This window comes from Lagenorhynchus albirostris, chromosome 4 (assembly GCF_949774975.1).
Source record: "Lagenorhynchus albirostris chromosome 4, mLagAlb1.1, whole genome shotgun sequence".
NCBI classification, from domain to species: Eukaryota; Metazoa; Chordata; class Mammalia; order Artiodactyla; family Delphinidae; genus Lagenorhynchus; species Lagenorhynchus albirostris.
Window position 1 is genome coordinate 17,149,983 of NC_083098.1, and position 21,656 is coordinate 17,171,638.

The following is a 21,656-nucleotide window of genomic DNA, read 5'->3' on the forward strand; positions in this document are numbered from 1 at the left end:
TTGGTACTTACAGTGTAAATATTATAAAATATAGTATGACTTTCAAGAATTAACGGTCCAGTGGGAGGGCAGATATAAAAACAGCATTAAAGCCACAGACTCCAATTCAGATATAACTTAGAAGACAGAGAGACCAACTGTCTGGGCATCACAGAAGGGGTCGTGTTTTAGATGTTAACTGGGAATCTCTCAGGAGGAGAGTGGGAAGAGAAAGCACAGAAAGGCCTCCAAGCAAAGACCACAGTGTGTCAGCAGCACAGAGGTCTACAACAACATAGTCCGAGAGGAAGACCGCAAGTAAAGCAGTATTGCTGGAGCAGAGTGTGTAAAGACAGTGACCAGAGAGGAAGAGAAGAGGGGATCAAGATGAATTATGTGCCAGCTTAAGGCATATGAATTTATCCTATAGAGAATTAGGAAGCTCCCGAAGGATTTTAAGCGCCAGGGTGCTATTATTTGGTTTTCATTAGAAAGACGACTCTAGGGCTTACTAAGGGCAAGGAAAACATAGTTTTTCAAAAATATACGTGCGAGATGATAAAGGCCTGAATTAAGGTTTTGGGTTAAGCAATTTGAAGTTGCTGGTAGTCAACCATTTTGACACAACGAAACAAGTGTCATATGGTTCAACCTAATAGAAGCAGTGAGGATGGAAAAGAAGGATTTGAGAAAGATATGAGTGGCAGAATTGACAGAATTCAAAAGTGGGGTCCAAGGAGAAGGAGGTTTTAGAGAGAATTCCAAGTTTGGGGCTTAGTACCAGGTGGGGTAATCATGCCATTCATCAAAATAAGAGACCATGAGAAAAACTGACATTCCCTAACTTGCTTACTGCCAAATCACTCTTCTATCCTTTTCAGAGTCTTTACCTAATTCTTTGCTCCATTCTAGGAGCATTCTTACCAGTGGTTTCATTTAGGCAAACCATAATTCTGTTAACTAGATTGCAACAAACAGAGCCATGTTTGGGCCTCTGAATTTGGAACTCTCAGGTAAATTCCTGTTACTTGTGGTGGTTAGGCCAATGAAGACTTGATTAATCCATAATATACCTTAAGTTCACTAACAACTAACAGAATTGTATAACCAAACCATTAGTGGACACAAAAATGTGTGCACAGGAAGATAACGTTCCATCATCTTAAATAACCAAATCTTGGAACCAAAGCTCTTCAGATGCTGTAATATTGAGATCTGAGGGTTTTGAGGCTTTTCTGTGGGTTTCATTATCACAGATTCCCTTTCCCTTATCTAACACCATACTCCCTCCCCCCAAAAGTTTTCAAATAAAATAACCATTAAGCATCCATCACCATGTAGGTTCTTTGAAAAGACTTATGAGAAATATGGGATGGTACCTTTCTAGGTGTGTGTGTGTGTGTGTGTGTGTGTGTAATAAAAAACAATTTGAAATGATATGGGATTGCAACTTTATAGTTCCATTATAACTTTTTTACAATTCAGTACCAGATAGGCTACTTTTTCCTTTACATATGTTTCCTACAATTGAGATTATACTGCTACTAAGAGGCAATAGGAACCTTGATCCATAGACGTTAATGATTAGAATACAAGGTGTGTTATTTGAGCTCTGGATTAGAATTATTAATTTAAATTATTTTTAAATTTAACAAACATTCAAGGAACAGATGATTCTGTTTGAACAGCATTTCTCAAAATATGTTCTGTCGAATAATAACCCCAAGAAATGTTCCAAGAAAAAGGGTTTCATGGTCAGAGTAGTTAGGATAATAGTGCATTCCCTTTACTTGCCTTTAGAATTCTGTAGAAGCTCTAAAGAAACTTCCTTAACTTTAGCTATTTAACTGTGGGTCTTTTTTGCAAGAGGCATCTATTAACATTCCACTGGACATACTTTGGAAAATGCTGCTCTGGAGTAAGTTTTTAAAATAATTAAACACTAGGTACAAATTTGTTACATTCCTGTATATCCTTAACCAACTGTTGTGAATCACAGCTCTGTCCTTACGTTATTCTTAAACTTTGAATATTCTACTCCTTTTAAAGTCACCCTGAATTCTACCTTGGAGTCCAGTCCTCCAAAAGTTTGCACTGATTCATGGGGTTTCATGCTGGCTTAGGCCTTTCAGCCATATATGGTGTATCCTTGTGCTTATGCCAATAGGTAAAATTACATCTTCCCTCTAAAGAGTGCCCTAGGCTACGACTCGTAACCAGCTAGCTGGACCTTCTGACTGCAGATATCAAAAACAGAGAAAGAAATGTAGTTTGCCTCTACAATAGGAAAATAAAAATTCCCTTTTATCAAAGTAGGCACTTTTCTTTAACCTGTAAGAGTAAAACATTCTTCATCAGTATCAGCTAAAAACTTGTTTAAACAAATGTACTTAGTCATTTGCTTATTCATCCAACATTTACTTAAACCTATACTGAGAGCTTTGATGATACAATATTAAAAAAGAAAATTTTTGGTAGGTGATTCAGTAGCTACACCAGCCTACAGTCTTATAAATCGATTATCTCAAATTCAAGCCTATCTCAAACCATTCCATTGTAACAACATTGTTATACAATTTTCAACAGAGTCTTGAGCTGGATTTATCTCAACAGTTAAGAACAAACTGACCATAAATGCTAAATATGTGAGACTGTTAACATAGATAATTTGCCTTAGTTATATATGTACCAAAATTTAGTTTTCCATAAGAAAACTCCTTGAAAAATAGGATTATGAAATAAAATACTGTTTCAAACTTTGTAAAGCATTATAAAATACTTCAAAATTCTTAAAGACTCTCCAGAGATACCTAAGGTTTAGAAGGATTACCCAGAGAAAACGTCTCATTATGTATATCTACAGTTTACTTATTATAAATGAAATGGTTTCAGAGAGGTTAAAATAATCTCTGGATTCATTTTAGAAGTGTATTGGTTAAAATTATTTTTAATTTTCCAGATGAACCTTCTTGCTCTATGGAGTGGTGCTAATATTCTTCTTTTTTTTCAATCTTGAAGTTAAAAATATAACTTTAAAATACATTCATAGATCCCCTTCAAATCACATTAAATGAATGCCTCTGCTTGGCATTATGATGAATTCAGTGTGTATGCTTTTCCATAGACCACAAATGGTTAAAAACAAGACCTAGTAGTCAAACTGCCTGGATTGAATCTTGGCTTTTTATCATTTAATCACTGTCTGATTTGGGGCAAATTCCATAACTTAATCTAAGCTTCCATTTCTTCATCTATAAACTGGAGATAATATCTAGCTAGTGGGATTTTCTGTGAGGATAAAAATGAGCTACTATCTGTAAGTTACCCAGTGTATAAGTGTTGTCCAGTGTATAGGTGCTTCTCCATACAGGGTAGCTGTCAATAGTAATAATCCTCTTTTGTCATATGACACAAGTACAATGCTTCATTTATCTTTTATCCCCCATTCTATCGGGCAAAGTGATTCTGTAGAGTAGCTACTCAGTAAGCATTTATTGAAGTAGGAGGAGAAGAGGGCAGGCACTTTAAAGGACAGTACTCAGATATTCGTTCTAGAAAAGTGAGATGGAAAAGAAGCTACGCTTCGATTTAAGGGGTCAGGGTGGGGGGTGGTGATTTTTGGTATTTCTGATGTGCAAATTTTCTTCATTCATTCATCCCTTTCCCTTCTTTCTACTACAGTGGGCTTTTGAGGGTGAATCACAAAAGAGAGGATGAAATGACAGCCCAGGAACCTTCCTAGGTGACTGCATATGTATCTTGTGAATCTCTTTTGATCCTTTTTACTCAACAAGCTCCTTTGTGATATTTATAAAATTCTTTACTAATTTTAAGAATTCTATATCAGTTTCAAGTAAACTGCCTCTGAGTAAGCAGTATAAAGCAGTATATAGTCATCCTCGTCCCTCGGTATCTGAGGGGGATTGGGCACTCTCTCAGATACCAGAATCTGTGAATGCTCAAGTCCCTTATATAAAAACGGCATAGTATTTCCATCTAACCTACACACATCCCCCTTAGACTTTAAATCATCTCTAAATAACTTATAATACCTAATATGATGTAACTGCTAGTAGATCGTTGGAAATACAGTGTAACTACTAAATCGTTGCCAGCGCACAGCAAATTCAAGTTCTGCTTTTTGAAACTTTATGAAATTTTTTTCCCCCAAATATTTTCACTACATGGTTGGTTGAATCCATGGATGCAGAACCTGCAGGTACGGAGGGCTGACTATATTGGGAGGCTTTCTTTTCATTAGAAAAGGCTTTAAAAGATAGTTTCTCACTTTCTAAAAAAGTTGATGCACAAAGACATTAAATGCTAGAACACAACTGCTGTAAAAACTCAGAACTTAGACTCTATTTGATTTAGAATGTTTGCTCACTAAACAAGTTTGGACTCAAAGCAAAGATACTGTCTCTAAATAGTTTTCTTAAAATTTACATAAGGTAGAAGCATAAACACTTTTTCCAATATTTTAGCAAATTAATTTGAAAATATTTCTAATTACAGTTTTGTACCAATGAAGCTAACTTGGACAGGCTACTTAAAATATTCAGTGCTTACTTCAAATTACTAAAAATAGTGAAAAGTAGTAAAATTACTTTTTAAATATTTTATAATTGAGGCTTTCTACTAAATCATATTTAATCCAACAAAACCCTAAGTGAGATGAAGACAAAAATGAGTACTAGAAATAAATGTACCCATTTCTTTCTATCTAGCCTTTGCTGTATACTTTTATGTGTGCTCTTCATGTAATAACTTTGTAATTATAACAAAAACCTATGAGATACACACTTACATTGTCTCAGTGTTATAGGTGAAGTCTCTGAGATGCAGAGAGAGTCAGTAGTTTGCTCAAAGTCAGTGGGATTTATTGAGTCTGGAGCCCACTGCCCCTCTGCCGCTGGAGAGGACAGAGCTGTAGGCACCATGAGAAATGAGGGAGACAGAATTTTGATTTAAGTTCTGCTCAAGTCCTTTTGTATGTAATCTAGTTTCGTTAGACCCAACAAAGGTTTTAAAAGGCTGCATACATACATGTATACATGCACACATACATACGTAAAAAGCTTCACCTGATGCATCTGAAAAAACTACCTGGTGTTATAATAAAAATCTGAAAGGAAGAACTTTTTACATTATTATTATTCCAAGATTTATTCTCTTTTGTTGATCTCGTGGTAAGTCTTCATTTCGGGCAATGGCACTTTTATTTCTTTGACTTTGTTAGCTTCTGGGACTCTCTGTTCCTTGATATGAACTGCAGTGGTCTTTTTTGCTTAGGTAATTTAAGTTGTCATCTTTTGATGAATTTATTTAAAGGTAAAAGCTTTTTCCTTCTCTTCTGTGAAGAAGAAGAAATTATGGTTAAATGTGATGATTCATAGGGACACTGTCAGAAAACCACTCAACAGTGAATTGACTGATGGTAACGCAGTTTTTTTTATGTTTAAAAGTAATGTTTATAATTCTGTGATATTAATTTATTGTAGGATGTAATTAAAACCATTGTACAAAGTGGTGGCATCAAGCATCTAGTTACCATGGCAACTAGTGAACATGTAATAATGCAGAATGAAGCCCTTGTTGCTTTGGCACTAATAGCAGCTTTAGAATTGGGTAAGTACCCCAGTGACAAACTTATTTTCTCCTGTTTTTATCTTGGATGAAAGGAAGCACAGGAGTGGAATAGAAGTCAGACAGGACCTTGACTAGAAGCATTTTGCCAGTGTGTTTCTGTACCCGTCCGGATCTGAGTATATGGAAAATCACATTCTATAGATTGTCACCATAGCTGTCCTTTTTGGTTGTTCTTTTGGTAACATTTTTAGGGTAATGCTTTAAGGTTAGTTTGACTCTTAAATGATACTTCAAAGTTTAGGCACTTAGGGAATACAGAAAACATTTTCAGCAGACCTCATGGAGAAGTGAAACAATACTTAAAATACAACAAGTTCAGGGTTTGCTACTCTTCCAGACATCCAGACCTTCCCTTCCATCTCTACTACTGATTCTCTCTTACTAACCTCCTCCTCTCTATCACCATGGTTTCTGTTGCTTTACAGCATTGCCTTCATTCTAAATTCTCACCTTTTATGTCACTCTTCTGTGTATTTACATTCAGGATTCCCCCAAAGCAGAGTCTAAATGATTCAGGTAGTTTCTCTCTAGCAGTAGCATTCCTGTTACTCAGAATTCTTCAGGAGAAGCTAGCATCTAGTTTTTGGGTAGCAACTTTGTCTCCGGAACCAAACTCTGATACATAGTCAGCTGGGGACAATCAAAGTCACATGGCCTGTGGTAAGGCCTGAGGTTGCCTTACATAAAGGAGGACTATAGACTTGGTAGGCATGTCCTGTTCGGTTCAAAACCATTCGGGTAAATACTGTTAACTGATCACCTCAGTTCCCAGTGATGATTTTTGCCCATAATTCTCACACTGGGGCAAGTGGACCCACCAACCCTTATCCCAGGAAGGAGAAGCCAAAAGATAAACATGGTATATCTCCTTCAGTGTCAGATTTACTCAGATTTCAGGTATGAGAGATTTGAATTTTTGTCGTCTTAAGGGGACAATTAAAACAATTTATAATTTTTAAAAAATCAGGTATAAGTAGGATGTAAAATTTTCTTGAATTCTAAAGAAAGAAAACATCCAGAAAATATATGTGGCTTTGGTCACTAACTTAGGTTAAAGATGCTGTGATTTCCTCCATGGTTTGGGTAGATTATGTGAGTCTGTCCAGAGGTCCGGACACCTTTAAGAGGGGAAGCTATGATGAAGAGGTGAGAGTTGGTGAGGACATTGAATACCAAATGGGGTTCATGGCTTGATTTTTAAAAATGGCTTAAAGTGATAGAGCAATTTCAGAATATCCTTGACTTCCTATCCTGGGCTGAATCTGGTCTTGTGCCGTTCATAACTAGTATCTTCTAAATAGGCTTTAATTTTGTCTGCTTCCTGATAGCTGAGCATTTGCCTGAGTCTGTTTACCTTACCACAGAACTATATAAAATGACAAAACATAATCATATTTGTTGTTGGTTGTTGTCACCTAGTGTTTCCTAGGCTCTTTGAGCCTAAGATTTAGAAATGAGGTCATACTACCTTTTTGATATAAAATACACTTTGAAAACCGTATTTTTCCGAACTTGTATCCTTACAGGCTTTTAGATATTATTAAGGAATTACTATAAAATTTTTGTACGATAATAGTATTGAAGCAACATTTTAAGTGTCCTTATCCTTTTTTTTTTTTTTTTTGATAATTGTACGTTCACAAGCAGTCGTAGGAAATAATACAGAAAGATCCCTTGTACACTTTGCCCAGTTTTGCCCAGTGGTAACATTTTGCAAAACTAGTGTAACATCGCAACTACTGATACAATGTACCTATCTTATTCATACTTCCCCAGTTTTACTTGTACTTACTTGTGTGTATGTTATATTCAGTTTATCACCTGTGTAGGTGTATCTGAGCAGTTCTAATACCACAAGGATTCTCCATTTATAACCACATTCACCTACCTCCTACACTGCTCCTAATCCCTGGAAACCACTAATCTGCCCTTCATTTCTAAAATTTTTTTCATTTCAAAAATATATAAATGGAATCATATCGTATGTGACCTTATGGAATCGGCTTCTTTTGCTCAGCATAAATTCCTACAGAGTCATTGATTTGTGTGTCAATAGTTCATTCCTTCTCATTCCTGAATAGTATTTTGTGATATGTATGTACCACAATTTGTTTAACCATTCACGTATTGAAGTACATCTGGGCTGATTCCACTTTGGAATTTTTAAAAATAAAGCTACAATGAACATTCATATATGGGATTTTATGTAAACATAAATTTTCATTTTTCTAGATAAATGCCTACGAGTTACTAGATAACTCCTGGGTTGTATGGTAACTTCATGATTGATATTTAGAGAAACTGACAGACTGTTTTTCAGAGTGGCTATACCATTTTACATTCCAGCCAGCACTGCATAAGTGATCTAATTTGCTCTGTATCCTCACCAACGTTTAGTATTGTCCCTGTTTTTTTCTTTTATTTTAGTCAATCTGATAGATATATAGTGATATCTCATGCAGTTTTAATTTCCATTTTTCTAATAACTACTGATGATGAACATCTTTATGTGCTTATTTGCCATCTGTATTCATTCCTTGGTAAAATGCCTATTTAGATCTTTGCCATTTTCTAAATTGTTTTTAACTATTGAGTTTTGAGGATTATTTATATTCTGAAAGTCCTGTAGTTTTACATTTAACTCTGTGATCCTTTTTGTATTAATATCTGTATAAGATGTGAGGTTTAGGTCAGGGTTTCTTTTTTTTTTAAATTTTTTGCCTATGGATGTAATTGCTCCAGTACCATTTATTGAAAAGGCTGTCTTTCCTCAACTAAATTGATTTTGTACCTTTGTCAAAAATCAGTTGCGCTTACGTGTGTGGGTCTACTTCTAGGGTCTTCTTTCAGTTCCTCTGACCTATATGTCTGTCTCTCCACCAACACCACGCTGTCTTGATAACTGTAGCTATACAATGACCTTCATATCAGGTAGAGGAATTCCCCCACTTTATTCTTCTTTATCAAGATTGTTTACCTCTTCTAGGGCCTGTGGCTTTCCATATAAATTTTAGTATAAGCTTATCTATTTCCTATGGAGAATCCTCTTGGGATTTTGATAGGAATTGCAGAGTCCGATTCTCTTGAAGATACATGCTGAAATACCTGTGGAGGAAATTATGTGATTATAGGATTTGCTCCAAAATAATTTGGGATGGGTTAGAATAAGTGGATAAGACTAGAGATAGAGGATACACAGTTGGCCATGATCATTTTTGAAGATGGTGATAGTGCATAGTGTATCATACTATCTTTTCTGCTTTTGTATATGTTTAACAGTTTTCATAATAAAGGTTTTTAATTGCCTCATATTTAAAGGAATGTTTTAATATTGAATTTTAGGCCTAAACTCCTGAAATATCTACTGAATTTTAGATCTAAATACGCTTTTAACAAGGTCTAAATTTAATATTGCATATCTATGTCATTATTATTTATTAGTCCCGTTTGAAAGGTTTCACATTATCAGTTTCTAGAAAGGGAAGTTAGTATTTAGCCAGATTGTCCCAGGTTCATACCCAGTGAATATAACTGATACTTGGTTTCATGTTCCAGGCACTGCTGAGAAAGATCTAGAAAGTGCTAAACTTGTACAGATTTTACACACACTGCTAGCAGATGAGAGAAGTGCTCCTGAAATCAAATATAATTCCATGGTCCTGATCTGTGCTCTCATGGGATCTGGTACGTATTTCCTCTGTCATTTGATATTCATCAACATATGGTTGACATTAAATATAAAATAATAGTAAATGGTGGCTTTGGGTTTTAAAAGCATTAGAAATTAGTTTATGGAAGATACAGGATTACTTTTACACTGCAAATACTCCCAAAAGATTCTTAATAATGAAAAGTGTTATATAGCAAATATAGGCAAAAGTCAGTGTTAAAAAATTAATACCTTTAAGTTTCATTAACCCTAAAATATTTTATATAAAGAACAAATTCTGATTTTGTATACCATGATATTAGCTAAGGAGTTTGTTCAAGAAATCATTAGCATATCTTGTTATACATTTCATGGACCACTTGAAAAGAACATGTATCCTGCTGTTATCGAGTGGTGAGTTCTATAAATGTCAATTAGATCCTTTTGTTTGGTAATGGTGTTTCTGTATTCTTGCTGATTTTCTACTCGGTCTGTCAATTACTGAGAGAGGGGTGTTGAAGTCTCCAGCTATTATTGTTGATTTGTCTGTATCTCCCTTCAGTTCTATCAGGTTTTGCTTCATACATTTTGCAGCTCAGTTGGCAGGTGCATACACCCTTCCTCGTGGATTTACCTTTCTATCGTTATGTAATGTTCCTCTCTGTCTCTGGTAGTTTTCTTTGCTCTGAAGTCTACTTTATCTGCTATTAATATAGCTACTCCTACCTTCTTTTGAATAACATTCACGTGATCTTTTTCTACCCTTTCAGATTCAGTCTGCGTTATCTTGTATTTGAAGTGTAGGCAGCATATTGTTGGGTCATGTTTTTTAATCCACTCTGTCATCCCCCCACCTTTTTTTTTAATGCTTAAAGATTACATAATTTCATCCACAAAGTTGGTCATCATTATTATTACTACCATTGGTTAGACGAGGAAGCCAAGACAGTGAAGGAAGCGAGCAGGGACATTGCAGTGGTGCTGGGTGAGGAGTGGTGAACATAAATTGTCCTGTCTGGTTAGTGACAGGCACTTTCAAGGTGGTGGTAACAACCCAAATGATGGGCAGTAGAGGGGGTGGGTGTCGGGAAAGCACCTCTGGTAGTGAGCCTTGATGGGCAGAGTTGCGTTTCTAGGTGGACTTTTTTGTGCACACACCGAGGGTGGATATGACTCCTGGGGCAGGCTCACCTTATCCAAGTACAAAACCAGAATGTTAGTTTACTTATATATAATGAGAAGTATGCCTGCCACTGATCTCAGAACACCCCAGGTGCACATGTCTGGCTCATTGACTCCTTCAGGGCAGACAGGCATCAAGGGTTGCTTGATGAGCTTTGATCAGAACAAGGAGAATTAAATGAATGGACTGTGTAATGGCATCAGGTCAAAGTGGTTTGATGCCTCTGTCTCTGCAGTTGCATCAGCTTTGCTAAAGGAACTGGAAGCATGGAATCCCTGGGCTTGAGGCTCCATCTTTTTGGATGTTGCTGGTATGGCTCTGTCTGCATTACCCACAGTAGAGTTTTCTGTTCTATGCTGCTGTACTGACGAATGCCCCAGTAACCTCTGCTTTGCTTGCATTCTTTGAGGTAATTGTTGATCCTTTCCACAAATCCTGCTTGGGCAACCCCTCAAATGTTAAAATTCTCCTTTACAAAGAGTGCATCCATTCTCAATTTGACCAATAAATAAATGGTCAAGACACTCTTGTGTTAAGTCTTTAGTTAAGGAAGTATTTCCTTTGGTTATTTTCTGAATTTTTCCAGGGCCAGTATTTTTAGTGATGCACTGTTAGAGAAAAATAGAAATATTATTTGGGTAACCGGTAAGATTTTTTATTTTTTTACTGTAATATGATACCCAAGTTGGAGAGCAGTGGGAAACAAAAAGTTTGTGTGTTGTTTAATCAGTAAGCAAAAATCATTTACTATTTCTTTGGGTTTTTTTATTATTGCAGTTTTTAATATTTATTCCATTTATTTAAATTAATTTTTAAAAGTTCACCCATTTCTCCCAACCCCAATCCCTGTCCCCTGCAACCACCAATCTATTCTTTGTATCTATGAACTTGGTTTTTAGATTCCACATATAAGAGAGATCATATGGTATTTGTCTTTCTCTGTCTCATTTCACTTAGAATAATGCCCTCAAGGTCCAGCCATATTGTCACAAATGGCAAGATTTCATTCTTTTTATGGCTGAATAATATTCCATTATATACACACACCATAATTTCTTTACTCATTCACGTATCCATAGACATGTAAGTTGCTGCTGTATCTTGGCTTTTCTAAGTAATGATGCAATGAACATGGGGTGCATATGTCTTTTCAAATTAGTGATATTTCCTCTGTATACATTTAGAACCACATTAGTGTTATAATTTTTGTTTTCAACCATCAAACATAATCCAGAAAACTCTTGATAAAAGGAAAGCCTATTGTATTTATCTATATGTATTTGCTATATCTGTTCTTTCTGATGTTCCAAAATTCCTTTTATTCCCTTTCTGTTTGGAGAACTTCCTTTAGCCATTCTTTTAGGTTAGGTCTGTTTGTGACAAATTCTCATTTCCTTTATTATTCCTTATTTATTCATTTTCGTTGAGAATATCTTGATTTCTTTTTCATTTCTGAAAAATATTTTCTCTGTGTATAGAATTCTGGGTTGACAGTTCTTTTCTTTCAGAACATGAAAAATGTTGTGCCACTTTCTTCTGGCCTCCATAGTTTCTTATGAGAAATCCACTATCTCGCTGTTTTTTCCCTTGTAGGTAAGGTGTCATTTCTGTCTCAAGACTTTTTCTCTTAGTTTTCAAAAGTTTGAATATGATGTGTCTTGGCATAGATTTCTTTAGGATTATCCTGTTTAGGGCTTGCTCAGCTTCTTGAATCTGTACGCTATGTCTTTTGCTAAATTTGGGAAGTTTTTAACCATGTTCCTTCAGGTACCTTTTCAGTCCCACCTTATTTCTCTTCTCCTTCAAGGCCTCTTCTGACATAAATGTGAGCTCTTTAGTTATATCCCACAGGTCCCTGAGGTTTTGTTCATTTTTTTTCCAGTTTATTATCTCTCCGTTGTTCAGATGGGGTAATTTGTATTGCTTTATTGCTTTGTATTGCTTTAAGTTCACTGATTATTTCTTCTTTCTTCTCTGTCTTCTCTTCTTTCTTCTGTCTTGATAGGCTTATCAAGCTTTTTGTTGCAGGTACTATAGTTTTGAGTTCTAAAATTTCTATTCTCTTCTTTATATCTTCTGTTTCCTTGCTGTGATCTCATTTGTTTCAAGCATGTTCATAATTGTTCAGGCATTTTCTTAATGTAAAATATACATATAATTTGCCATTTGAACCATTTTAAGTGTACAGTTCAGTGGATTAAGTACATTCATATCACTGTGCAACCATCCCCACCATTCATCTCCAGACCTTTTTCTTCTTTCCAAACTGAAACTCCATACTCTTTAAACAGTAACTCCCTAATCACCCATCTCCCCAGCTTTTGGCAACCACCATTTTATTTTCTCTCTTTATGAATTTGACTACTCATGGTACCCCATGTAAGTGGAATCATACAATATTTTTCCTTTTGTGTCTGGCTTATTTCCCTTAGCATAATGTCTTCAAGGCTCATCTATGTTGTAGCATGTGTCAGAATTCCATTGCTTCTTAAGGCTAAATAATGTTCCGTTGTTTGTATATATTACATTTTGTTTATCCATTCATCCATCAGTGGACATTTGGGTTATTTTCACCTTTTGGCTATTGTGAATAATGCCACTATGACCATGAATGCACAAATATCTGTTTGAGTTCCTGCTTTCAGTTATTTTGCTTATATACACAGAAGTGGAATTGCTAGATAATACAGTAATTCTATGCTTAATTTTTTGAGGAACCACTGTACTGTTTTCCACAGTGTCTGCACCATTTTACATTTCCACCAGAGGTGCACATGGGTTCCAGTTTCTACATCCTCGCTAATATTTGTTATTTGTTTTGATAATAGCCATCCTAATGGTTGTCAGGTGGTATCTTATTGTAGTTTTGATTTGCTTTCGCCTGATGATTAGTGATGTTGGGGATCTTTTCATTTGCTTATTGGCCATTTGTATATCTTATCTTCTTTGGTGATATGTTTAGTCAAGTGCTTTGCCCATTTTTTATTTGGGTTGTTTTTGGAAAAGTTCTCTATATGTTCTGTGTATTAAATGCTTATTGGATATATGATTTGCACGTATTTTCTCCTATTCCAAGGGTTGCCTTTTCACTGTTGTGTCCTTTGATACACAGTTTTTAATTTTGATAAAGTCCAGTTTATCTATTTCTCCTTTTGTTGCCTGTGCTTTTCATGCATATCCAAAAGATCATTACTAAACTTAATGTCATGAAGTCTTACCCCTATGTTTTCTTTCAGAATCTTACAGTTTTAGCTCTTATGTTCAGGTCTTTGATCTATTTTGAGTTAACTTTTGTATGTGATGTAAGGTAAGGGACCAACCTCATTTTTCTCCTGTGGATATTACCAGCACCATTTGTTGAAAAGACTGTCCTTTTGTCATTGAATGGTCTTGACACCCATGTTGAAAATTATTTGACCATATATGTGAGGGCTTATTTCTGGGTTTTCTGTTCTATTCTGTTAATCTCTCTGTCTTTATATCAGCACCACACTGTTTTGATTATTGTAGCTTTGTAGTAAGTTTTGAAATTAGGAAGTGTAAGACCTCCAACTTTATTCTTTTTCAAGATTGTTTTAGATATCTGGAGTCCCTTGAGATTCCATCTGAATTTTAAAATGGATTTTTCCATTTCTGCTAAAAACGTTGGTTCTGGTTTCATTTTTTGTATTTTTTTAGCCTTTCCACTATGTTTATTTTTATTTTATTACGTTGTAATGAAACTGATTATTTTTATTATTAGTTTTACCATTATAGTCTATTAGTGAATGTTTTATTTATTTTTTAAAATTTTAATTTTATATTGGAGTATAGTTAACAATGTTGTGTTAGTTTCAGGTGTACAACAGTGTGATTCAGTTATACGTGTACATGTATCTATTCTTTTTCAAAACTTTTTCCCATTTAGATTATTACAGGGTATTGAGCAGAGTTCCCTGTGCTGCACGCTAGGTCCTTGTTGGTTATCTATTTTATATATAGTTGTGTGTATATGTCAATCCCAAGCTCCCAATCTGTCCCACCCCCGCCTCCACCCCTGGTAACCAAAAGTTCATTCTCTAAGTCTGTGAGTCTGTTTCTGTTTTGTAAATAAGTTCATTTGTATCTTTTTTTCCTTTAGATTCTGCATATAAGCAATATCATATGATATTTGTCTTTCTCTGTCTTATTTCACTTAGTATAATCTTCAGTCCATCCATATTGCTGCAAATGGCATTATTTCATTCTTCTTAATGGCTGAGTAATATTCCACTATATATATATGTACCACATCTTCTTTATCCATTCATCTGTCAGTGGACATTTAGGTTGTGCTACGTCTTGGCCATTGTAAACAGTGCTGTGGTGAACATCGGGGTGCGTGTATCTTTTCGGACCATGTTTTTCTCCAGATATATGCCCAGGACTGGGATTACTGGATCATATGGTAGGTCTGTGTTTAGTTTCTTAAGGGACCTCCATACTGTTCTCCATACTGGCTATACAAATTTACGTTCCCACCAACAGTGTAGGAGGGTTCCCTTGTCTCCACACCCTCTCCAGCATTTATTGTTTGTAGACTTTTTGATGATGGCCATTCCGACTGGTGTGAGGTAGAATCTTATTGCGGTTTTGATTTCATTTCTCTAATAATTAGCGATGTTAAGCATCTTTTCTTGTGCCACTTGGTCATCTATATATCTTCTTTGGAGAAGTGTCTATTTAGGTCTTCTGCCCATTTTTTGATTGGGTTGTTTTTTTTTTTTCTGATATTGAGCTACATGAGCTCTTCGTAAATTTTGGAGACTAATCCTTTGTCAGTCGCATCATTTGCAAGTATTTTCTCCCATTCTGTGGGTTGTCTTTTCACTTCGTTTATGGTTTCCTTTGCTGTGCAAAAGCTTTTGAGTTTAATTAGGTCCAATTTGTTTATTTTTGTTTTTATTTCCATTACTCGAGGATATGGGTTGAAAAAGATATTGCTGTGATTTATGTCATAGAGTGTTCTGCCTATGTTTTCCTCTAAGAGTTTTATAGTATCCAGTCTTACATTTAGGTCTTTAATCCATTTTGAATTTATTTTTGTGTATGGTGTTAAAGGATGTTCTAATTTCATTTTTTTTACATGTAGCTGTCCAGTTTTATCAGCACCATTTATTGAAGAGACTGTCTTTTCTCCATTGTATAGTGTTGCCTCCTTTGTCATAGATTAATTGACCATACATGTGTGTGTTTATTTCTGGGCTTTCTATCCTGTTCCATTGATCTATATTTCTGTTTTTGTCCCAGTACCATACTGTTTTGATGACTGTAGCTTTGTGGTATAGTCCGACGTCAGGGCGCCTGATTCCTCCAGCTCCGTTTTTACTTCTCAGGATTGCTTTGGGTATTTGGGGGTTTTTGTGTCTCCATACAGATTTTTAGATTTTTTGTTCTAGTTCTGTGAAAAATGCCATTGGTAATTCGATAGGGATTGCATTGAATTTGTAGACCGCCTTGGGTAGTATCATCATTTTGACAATATTGATTATTCCAATCCAAGAACATTGTACAGTATATCTGTCCATCTGTTTGTGTCATCTTCAATTTATTTCATCAGTGTCTTATAGTTTTCAGAGTACAGGTCTTTTGCCTTCTTAGGTAAGTTTATTCCTATGTATTTTATTCTTTTTGATGAGATGGTAAATGGGACTGTTTCTTTCATTTCTCTTTCTGATCTTTTGTTGTTAATGTATAGAAATGCACCAGATTTCTGTGTATATTAATTTTGTATCCTGCAGCTTTACCGAATTCACTGATGAGCTCCTTGTCTTGTTCCTGATCTTAGAGGAAATGCTTTCAGCTTTTCACCATTGTTAGCTGTAGGTTTGTCATATATGGCCTTTATTATGCCCACTTTGTAGAGAGCTTTTATCATAAAAGGGTGTTGAATTTTGTCAAAAGCTTTTTTCTGCATCTATTGAGATGATCATATGGTTTTTATTCTTCTACTTTTTGATGTGGTGTATCACAGTGATTGATTTGCATATATTGAAGAATCCTTGCATCCCTGGGATAAATCCCACTTGATCATGATGTGTGATCCTTTTAATGTATTGTTGGATTTGGTTTGCTAGTGTTTCGTTGACGATTTTTGCATCTCCGTTCATCAATGATATTGGCCTATAACTTTCTTTTTTTGTGGTACCTTTGTTTGGTTTTGGTATCAGGGTGATAGTAGCCTCATAGAATGAGTTTGGGATTGTTCCTTCCTCTGTGATCTTATTGGAATAGTTTCAGAAGGATAGGTGTTAGATCTTCTCTAAACGTTTGATAGAATTTGCCTGTGAAGCCATCTGGTCCAGGACTTTGGTTTGTTGGGAGTTTTTTAATCATAGCTTCCATTTCAGTACTTGTAACTGGTCTGTTCATATTTTCTGTTTCTTCCTGGTTCAGTCTTGGGAGATTGCACCTTTCTAAGAATTTGTCCATTTCTTTTGTGTTGTCCATTTTATTGGCATATAGTTGCTTGTAGTAGTCTCTTATGATCCTTTGATTTTCTGTGGTGTCCATTGTAACTTCTCCTTTTTCATTTCTAATTTTATTGATTTCAGCCCACTCCCCTGTTTTTTCTTGATGAGTCTGGCTAAAGGTTTATCAATTTTGTTTATCTTTTCAAAGAACCAGCTTTTAGTTTCCTTGATCTTTTTTATCATTTTCTTTGGCTCTATTACAGTTATTTCTGCTCTGATCTTTATGCTTTCTTTCCTTCTACTAACTTTGGGTTTTGTTACTTCTTCTTTCTCTAGTTGCTTTAAGTGTAAGGTTAGGTTGTTTGAGATTCTTCTTATTTCCTGAGGTAAGATTGTATTGTTGTAAACTTCCTTCTTAGGACTGCTTTTGCTGTGTCCCATAGGTTTTGGACTGTTGTGTTTTCGTTGTCATTTGGCTCTAGGTATTTTATGATTTCCTCTTTGATTTCTTCAGTGATTCATTGGTTGTTTAGTGGCATATTGTTTAGCCTCCACATGTTGTGTTTTTTACAGTTTTTTCCTTGTAGTTAATTTCAAATCTCATAGCGTTTTGGTTAGAAAATTTGCTTGATAAGATTTCAATTTTCTTAAATTTACCAAGGCTCGCTTTGTGGCCCAACATGTGATCAGTCCTGGAGAATGTCCATGTGCACTTGAGAAGACTGTGTATTCTGCTGCTTTTGGATGGAATGCTCTATAAATATCAATTAAGTCCATCTGGTCTGATGTGTCATTTAAGGCCTGTGTTTCCTTATTGGTTTTTCTGTCTGGATGCTCTGTCCATTGATGAAAGTGGGGTGTTAAGGTCCCCCACTATTATTGTGTTACTGTCAGTTTCTCCTTTTATGGCTGTTTGTTAGTATTTGCCTTTAAGGTGCTCCTGTGTTGGGTGCATATATATTTAAAATTGTTATATCTCCTTCTTGGATTGATCCCTTGATCATTAATTACATAGTGTCCTTCTTTGTCTCTTGTAACAGTCTTTATTTTGCAGTCTATTTTGGCTGATATGAGTATTGCTACTCCAGCTGGTTCTGGTTTTATACCTCAGTTTTATCAAAATAAACACATCAGTTTGAGGGATGCTAATTACATTAAACTTACCGGACTTAAGAGGAATCCTGTATTTTACTGTAACTGAAGTTAAATAGAGCAAGAAAACCAGAAAGAGGAAGATATAGTAGGCTCCTTTTTAGATTTCCTATCACAGAAATTTGTTGAAAGGATGTGAGGTAATAACCTTTTTGTTTGCCACAAAATTAATTTGAAACAGATCTAAGATTTTTCCGTAAGTATTGGACTTCATATTTGAACTGATGATAGGGTTAAGTTAGGAGTGTATAACTGAACCTTGAAATCATACAATGAGCTGTGTTTTAATTATAACTCATTATTTTAATCAACCTTTGACTGTAGAACTTGACATATGATTTATTTTTATAAAGGGTTTCTGATTTTTTTATTCTAACATCCCTAAAAAAGACATTTCTAGGCTACTGCTCTGTCTTTTTCCAGAATTGTTCCTAGTTTTATAACTCGGTATCATTTAAATGAGCATTTTGGGTATATGTTTTAGGTCGAGTGTATAGTAAGAAAGATTAGAACAACCTAATAGAAGCATACCTGGTGCCTTGTTTTTGTCTTCCAGAATCTCTACACAAGGAAGTACAGGATTTGGCCTTTCTAGATGTTGTATCCAAACTTCGCAGTCATGAGAACAAAAGTGTTGCTCAACAGGCTTCTCTCACAGAGCAGAGACTTGCTGTGGAAAGCTGAGAACTACCCCTCCCTGATACACCCCTCATTTCCCCTTTGTCCTCCATCCAGCTGCCTCTTCTGCTTCATTCTCTTCCATATCACTTGTGCATGCGTGTAATGTTCCAATGCCAATTGAAGAACTGCTGTAGGTACCTTCCCACTAAGATTTCTAAACCCATAGTTAGTTAGTTAGTTAGTGTGAACATGAATTTGTCAAAAACAAGTCTCCACCCCATAACTGTTTCCTTGTATTCCTGTTGCTTGAGCTACATTAAGTAGAATGTGCATGTTGTAGTCCTATGATGATGACGTAAACTTGGTACTACACAATGACTTGCTCCTCGTCCTTGGTAGACTACATAATAATGTACTGGTAAATTAATTAGAAACAAATGAGAATGCAGCAGGATCTGACTAGCTTATGAAAGATGGAACTGAATAGTAAAAATAGCTCCATTTCTTGGTGCTTGGAAAGCACAGTGACCAAAAAACCTGTATGGCTGCTTATTCATTAGTCTTACCTGCTAATGTCAAACCCATGGTACCTAGAGTTAAATAAAGTCCAATGCTCTCGCTCTTTACCCTCTGGTTTCTTCTTCTTCCTTTGTAGACTCTTGAAACTGCCACAAACTTGGCAAGACTTTCTAAGGTTTTCTGTGTCATATTTAACTGGCCGTCATCAGTAGCCTGATGCTGAAAACATTTGTAGTTTTCAGCATGAAACTAAGGGGTTGAAGAATAGTACACTAGTACATCTTGTTTTTTGCCTGTATTTTAGATTCTGATATATGTACAGTTTCACCTCAGAATTTCTTCTGTCAGTTAATCAACATTGTTCACCACATCTCTTTAAAAGTCACTTGGCATTTGTTTTCAACTGAGAAAGTTGAGTACAGCTCTTTAGAAAATGGATTTTTTTTTTCCTGTTTTTCACCATTCAGCTTGAAAGCAAGAAGTTTCCTTGGTCTTTTAACCCTTTTAAATTTTATATGAGAACTAGCAGGGCATATGAAAAAAGATTAAGAAGTGTTTGTCTAGACTAAAGAAAGGAAGGTCATAAAAGCCATAGTAGCCAGTCCAGTTCATTCTGCACATGGCCTCATCCCAGTAGCTGTTAGAGTTTCCCACCTCCACTTTCCACAGAGAACTGCAGTGGATCATAAAGCCTATCGGAAAGTGACAGTGCCAAGTGCCAAGACTGAAGAGGTCAGAAGCCCCCTTGGCAGAATGTAGTACACTCTTCACTGCTACCACCACACCAAACGGGTCTTAGAGCTTTGAAACACATGAACATCCCTGTGACATACCTGCCTTCTCCGAATGCCCGTGTTTGACAAATACTGGCTGAAAGGTAAGGTGGGCTCCTTGCTCTCCAGAATTGATGCTGCGCATCTCTATGGGGTGATCGAAGTTGGACTTCTGACTCTGAAATAGCTGTAATTCGAGAAAGTTAAAACCCCAGTGGAGGTAAAGAACTTTTTGAGTGACTGTTCCCTCTGATGTCCAAGCAAAGGACGGTTATTGTGAGCGCTTTTGCTACATTTACTGTAAGAACGATCTGGTTCATTGTCTTCTCCTGGGCTGGATAGTGGACTATATTTTATTTTAGATTTTGAAAGACATCTGTAATGTTGCATAATAGGCTGTCCATATTAATAACTAAATAAACAGTATATAAACTGTAATGACATCATTTGGTTTATTTGTATATTTTACTTCTATTTCCAGCTCCTAGAACAGTGCCTGCTCATTGTTGGTGCTCAGTAAGTATTTGTTGAATGAATCCCTACTTCCATGAAACTTCCAGAGTGCCTGAACTATTTCTAGATAGATTGTTAGAGAAATTGAGATGTAGGTATTTGTTTGACTTCAGAGAATTTTCCTTTTTTGATAGTAAGATCTGTCTGTATTGAAAAGCATTATATAGAAAACCGCGGAACAGAAGCGTCCAAAAAGCACGGACTTGAGAAAAAAAAAAAAAAAAAATACTGTCTGGGCCACAGCTGCCAGCAATCAATTTGCTGATATGCTAGGAGCTCTCATCTTCAGCAAAACAAAATGCAATTCAAATCACCAGTTGTTCTGCGGCGTGACCAGACCAGAGGCTGTGCCCTTATGATAACAGGGCTCCACCAAACTCGGTGATGTGCTGCTGTGCCAGGGCAGTGGGTGGGAGTCCACAGACAATACCATCCCTCTCCTACTACTTGGTCTTAGTTTTAGAGACCACCTTTACGTTAGTTTGCTACTCACTAAGAGTGCATTCTAAGGGAAAGATGGGAGGAGCCGCAAAACAAAACTTTCATTACCACTTTGTGCCAGGACTAGAGCATAGATGAAAAGCAAAAAGGCCAAAACTTAGAGGGAAGGAGATGTCTGAGTGAAATGCACTGGAATGTCCTCCTTTCCTCCCTCCCAGTCCCATTAGCTCCTTGGAATCTTGCTAACCACCCACCCAGAGTGTAACTTCACTGTGCTCAAAGCAAAATTGATTAAATACTGGCCCATAATCCTGTGTCTTCCTTGATAAAACATGCTTTGAGCATACTATCTGATAACAGTGGAGATGTGGAACAAAATTTTTCAGTTCTAATACAGTTTCCTCTTGGGTGGAACAGAATGCTCTCAGATATAAGCATTAGGGTGAAGTGTTCTGAGAAACCACTGCATGTGAAGATTTCAAAAAGAAATACTCCTTGGTATCATTAGAAGGCTTATTATCTAATTCTGTTGAACATAAGGGGTGAAGATGTCTGTTACTCAGGTAAGCATTATCCTTTGTATCCAGCTGTTACTATAATCAATAAGCTTAAAAGACACTTCTTAACTCTAGGAAGCCATACATTTGAATCATACAAGTGTCTATTAAAAAGCACTTAATGAGGGGTTTCCCTGGTGGCACAGTGGTTGAGAGTCCGCCTGCCAATGCAGAGGACACGGGTTCGTG

General features: G+C 36.1%; 1 protein-coding gene across 4 annotated transcripts in view; it reads left to right on the forward strand.

Annotated features, from left to right (window-relative positions):
- Window positions 1-20,394, forward strand: part of RAP1GDS1 (Rap1 GTPase-GDP dissociation stimulator 1) — a 156,618-nt gene extending 136,224 nt beyond the window's left edge. For all 4 annotated transcript variants that reach the window (XM_060147589.1, XM_060147590.1, XM_060147592.1 and 1 more), the window contains 3 exons: window positions 5,481-5,607; window positions 9,184-9,312; window positions 18,600-20,394. In XM_060147589.1, the coding sequence (XP_060003572.1) occupies window positions 5,481-5,607; window positions 9,184-9,312; window positions 18,600-18,727 (384 nt within the window). In that variant the 3' untranslated portion in view covers window positions 18,728-20,394. The remainder of the gene's footprint in view (window positions 1-5,480; window positions 5,608-9,183; window positions 9,313-18,599) is intronic.
- The last annotated feature ends 1,262 nt before the right edge of the window (window positions 20,395-21,656 follow it).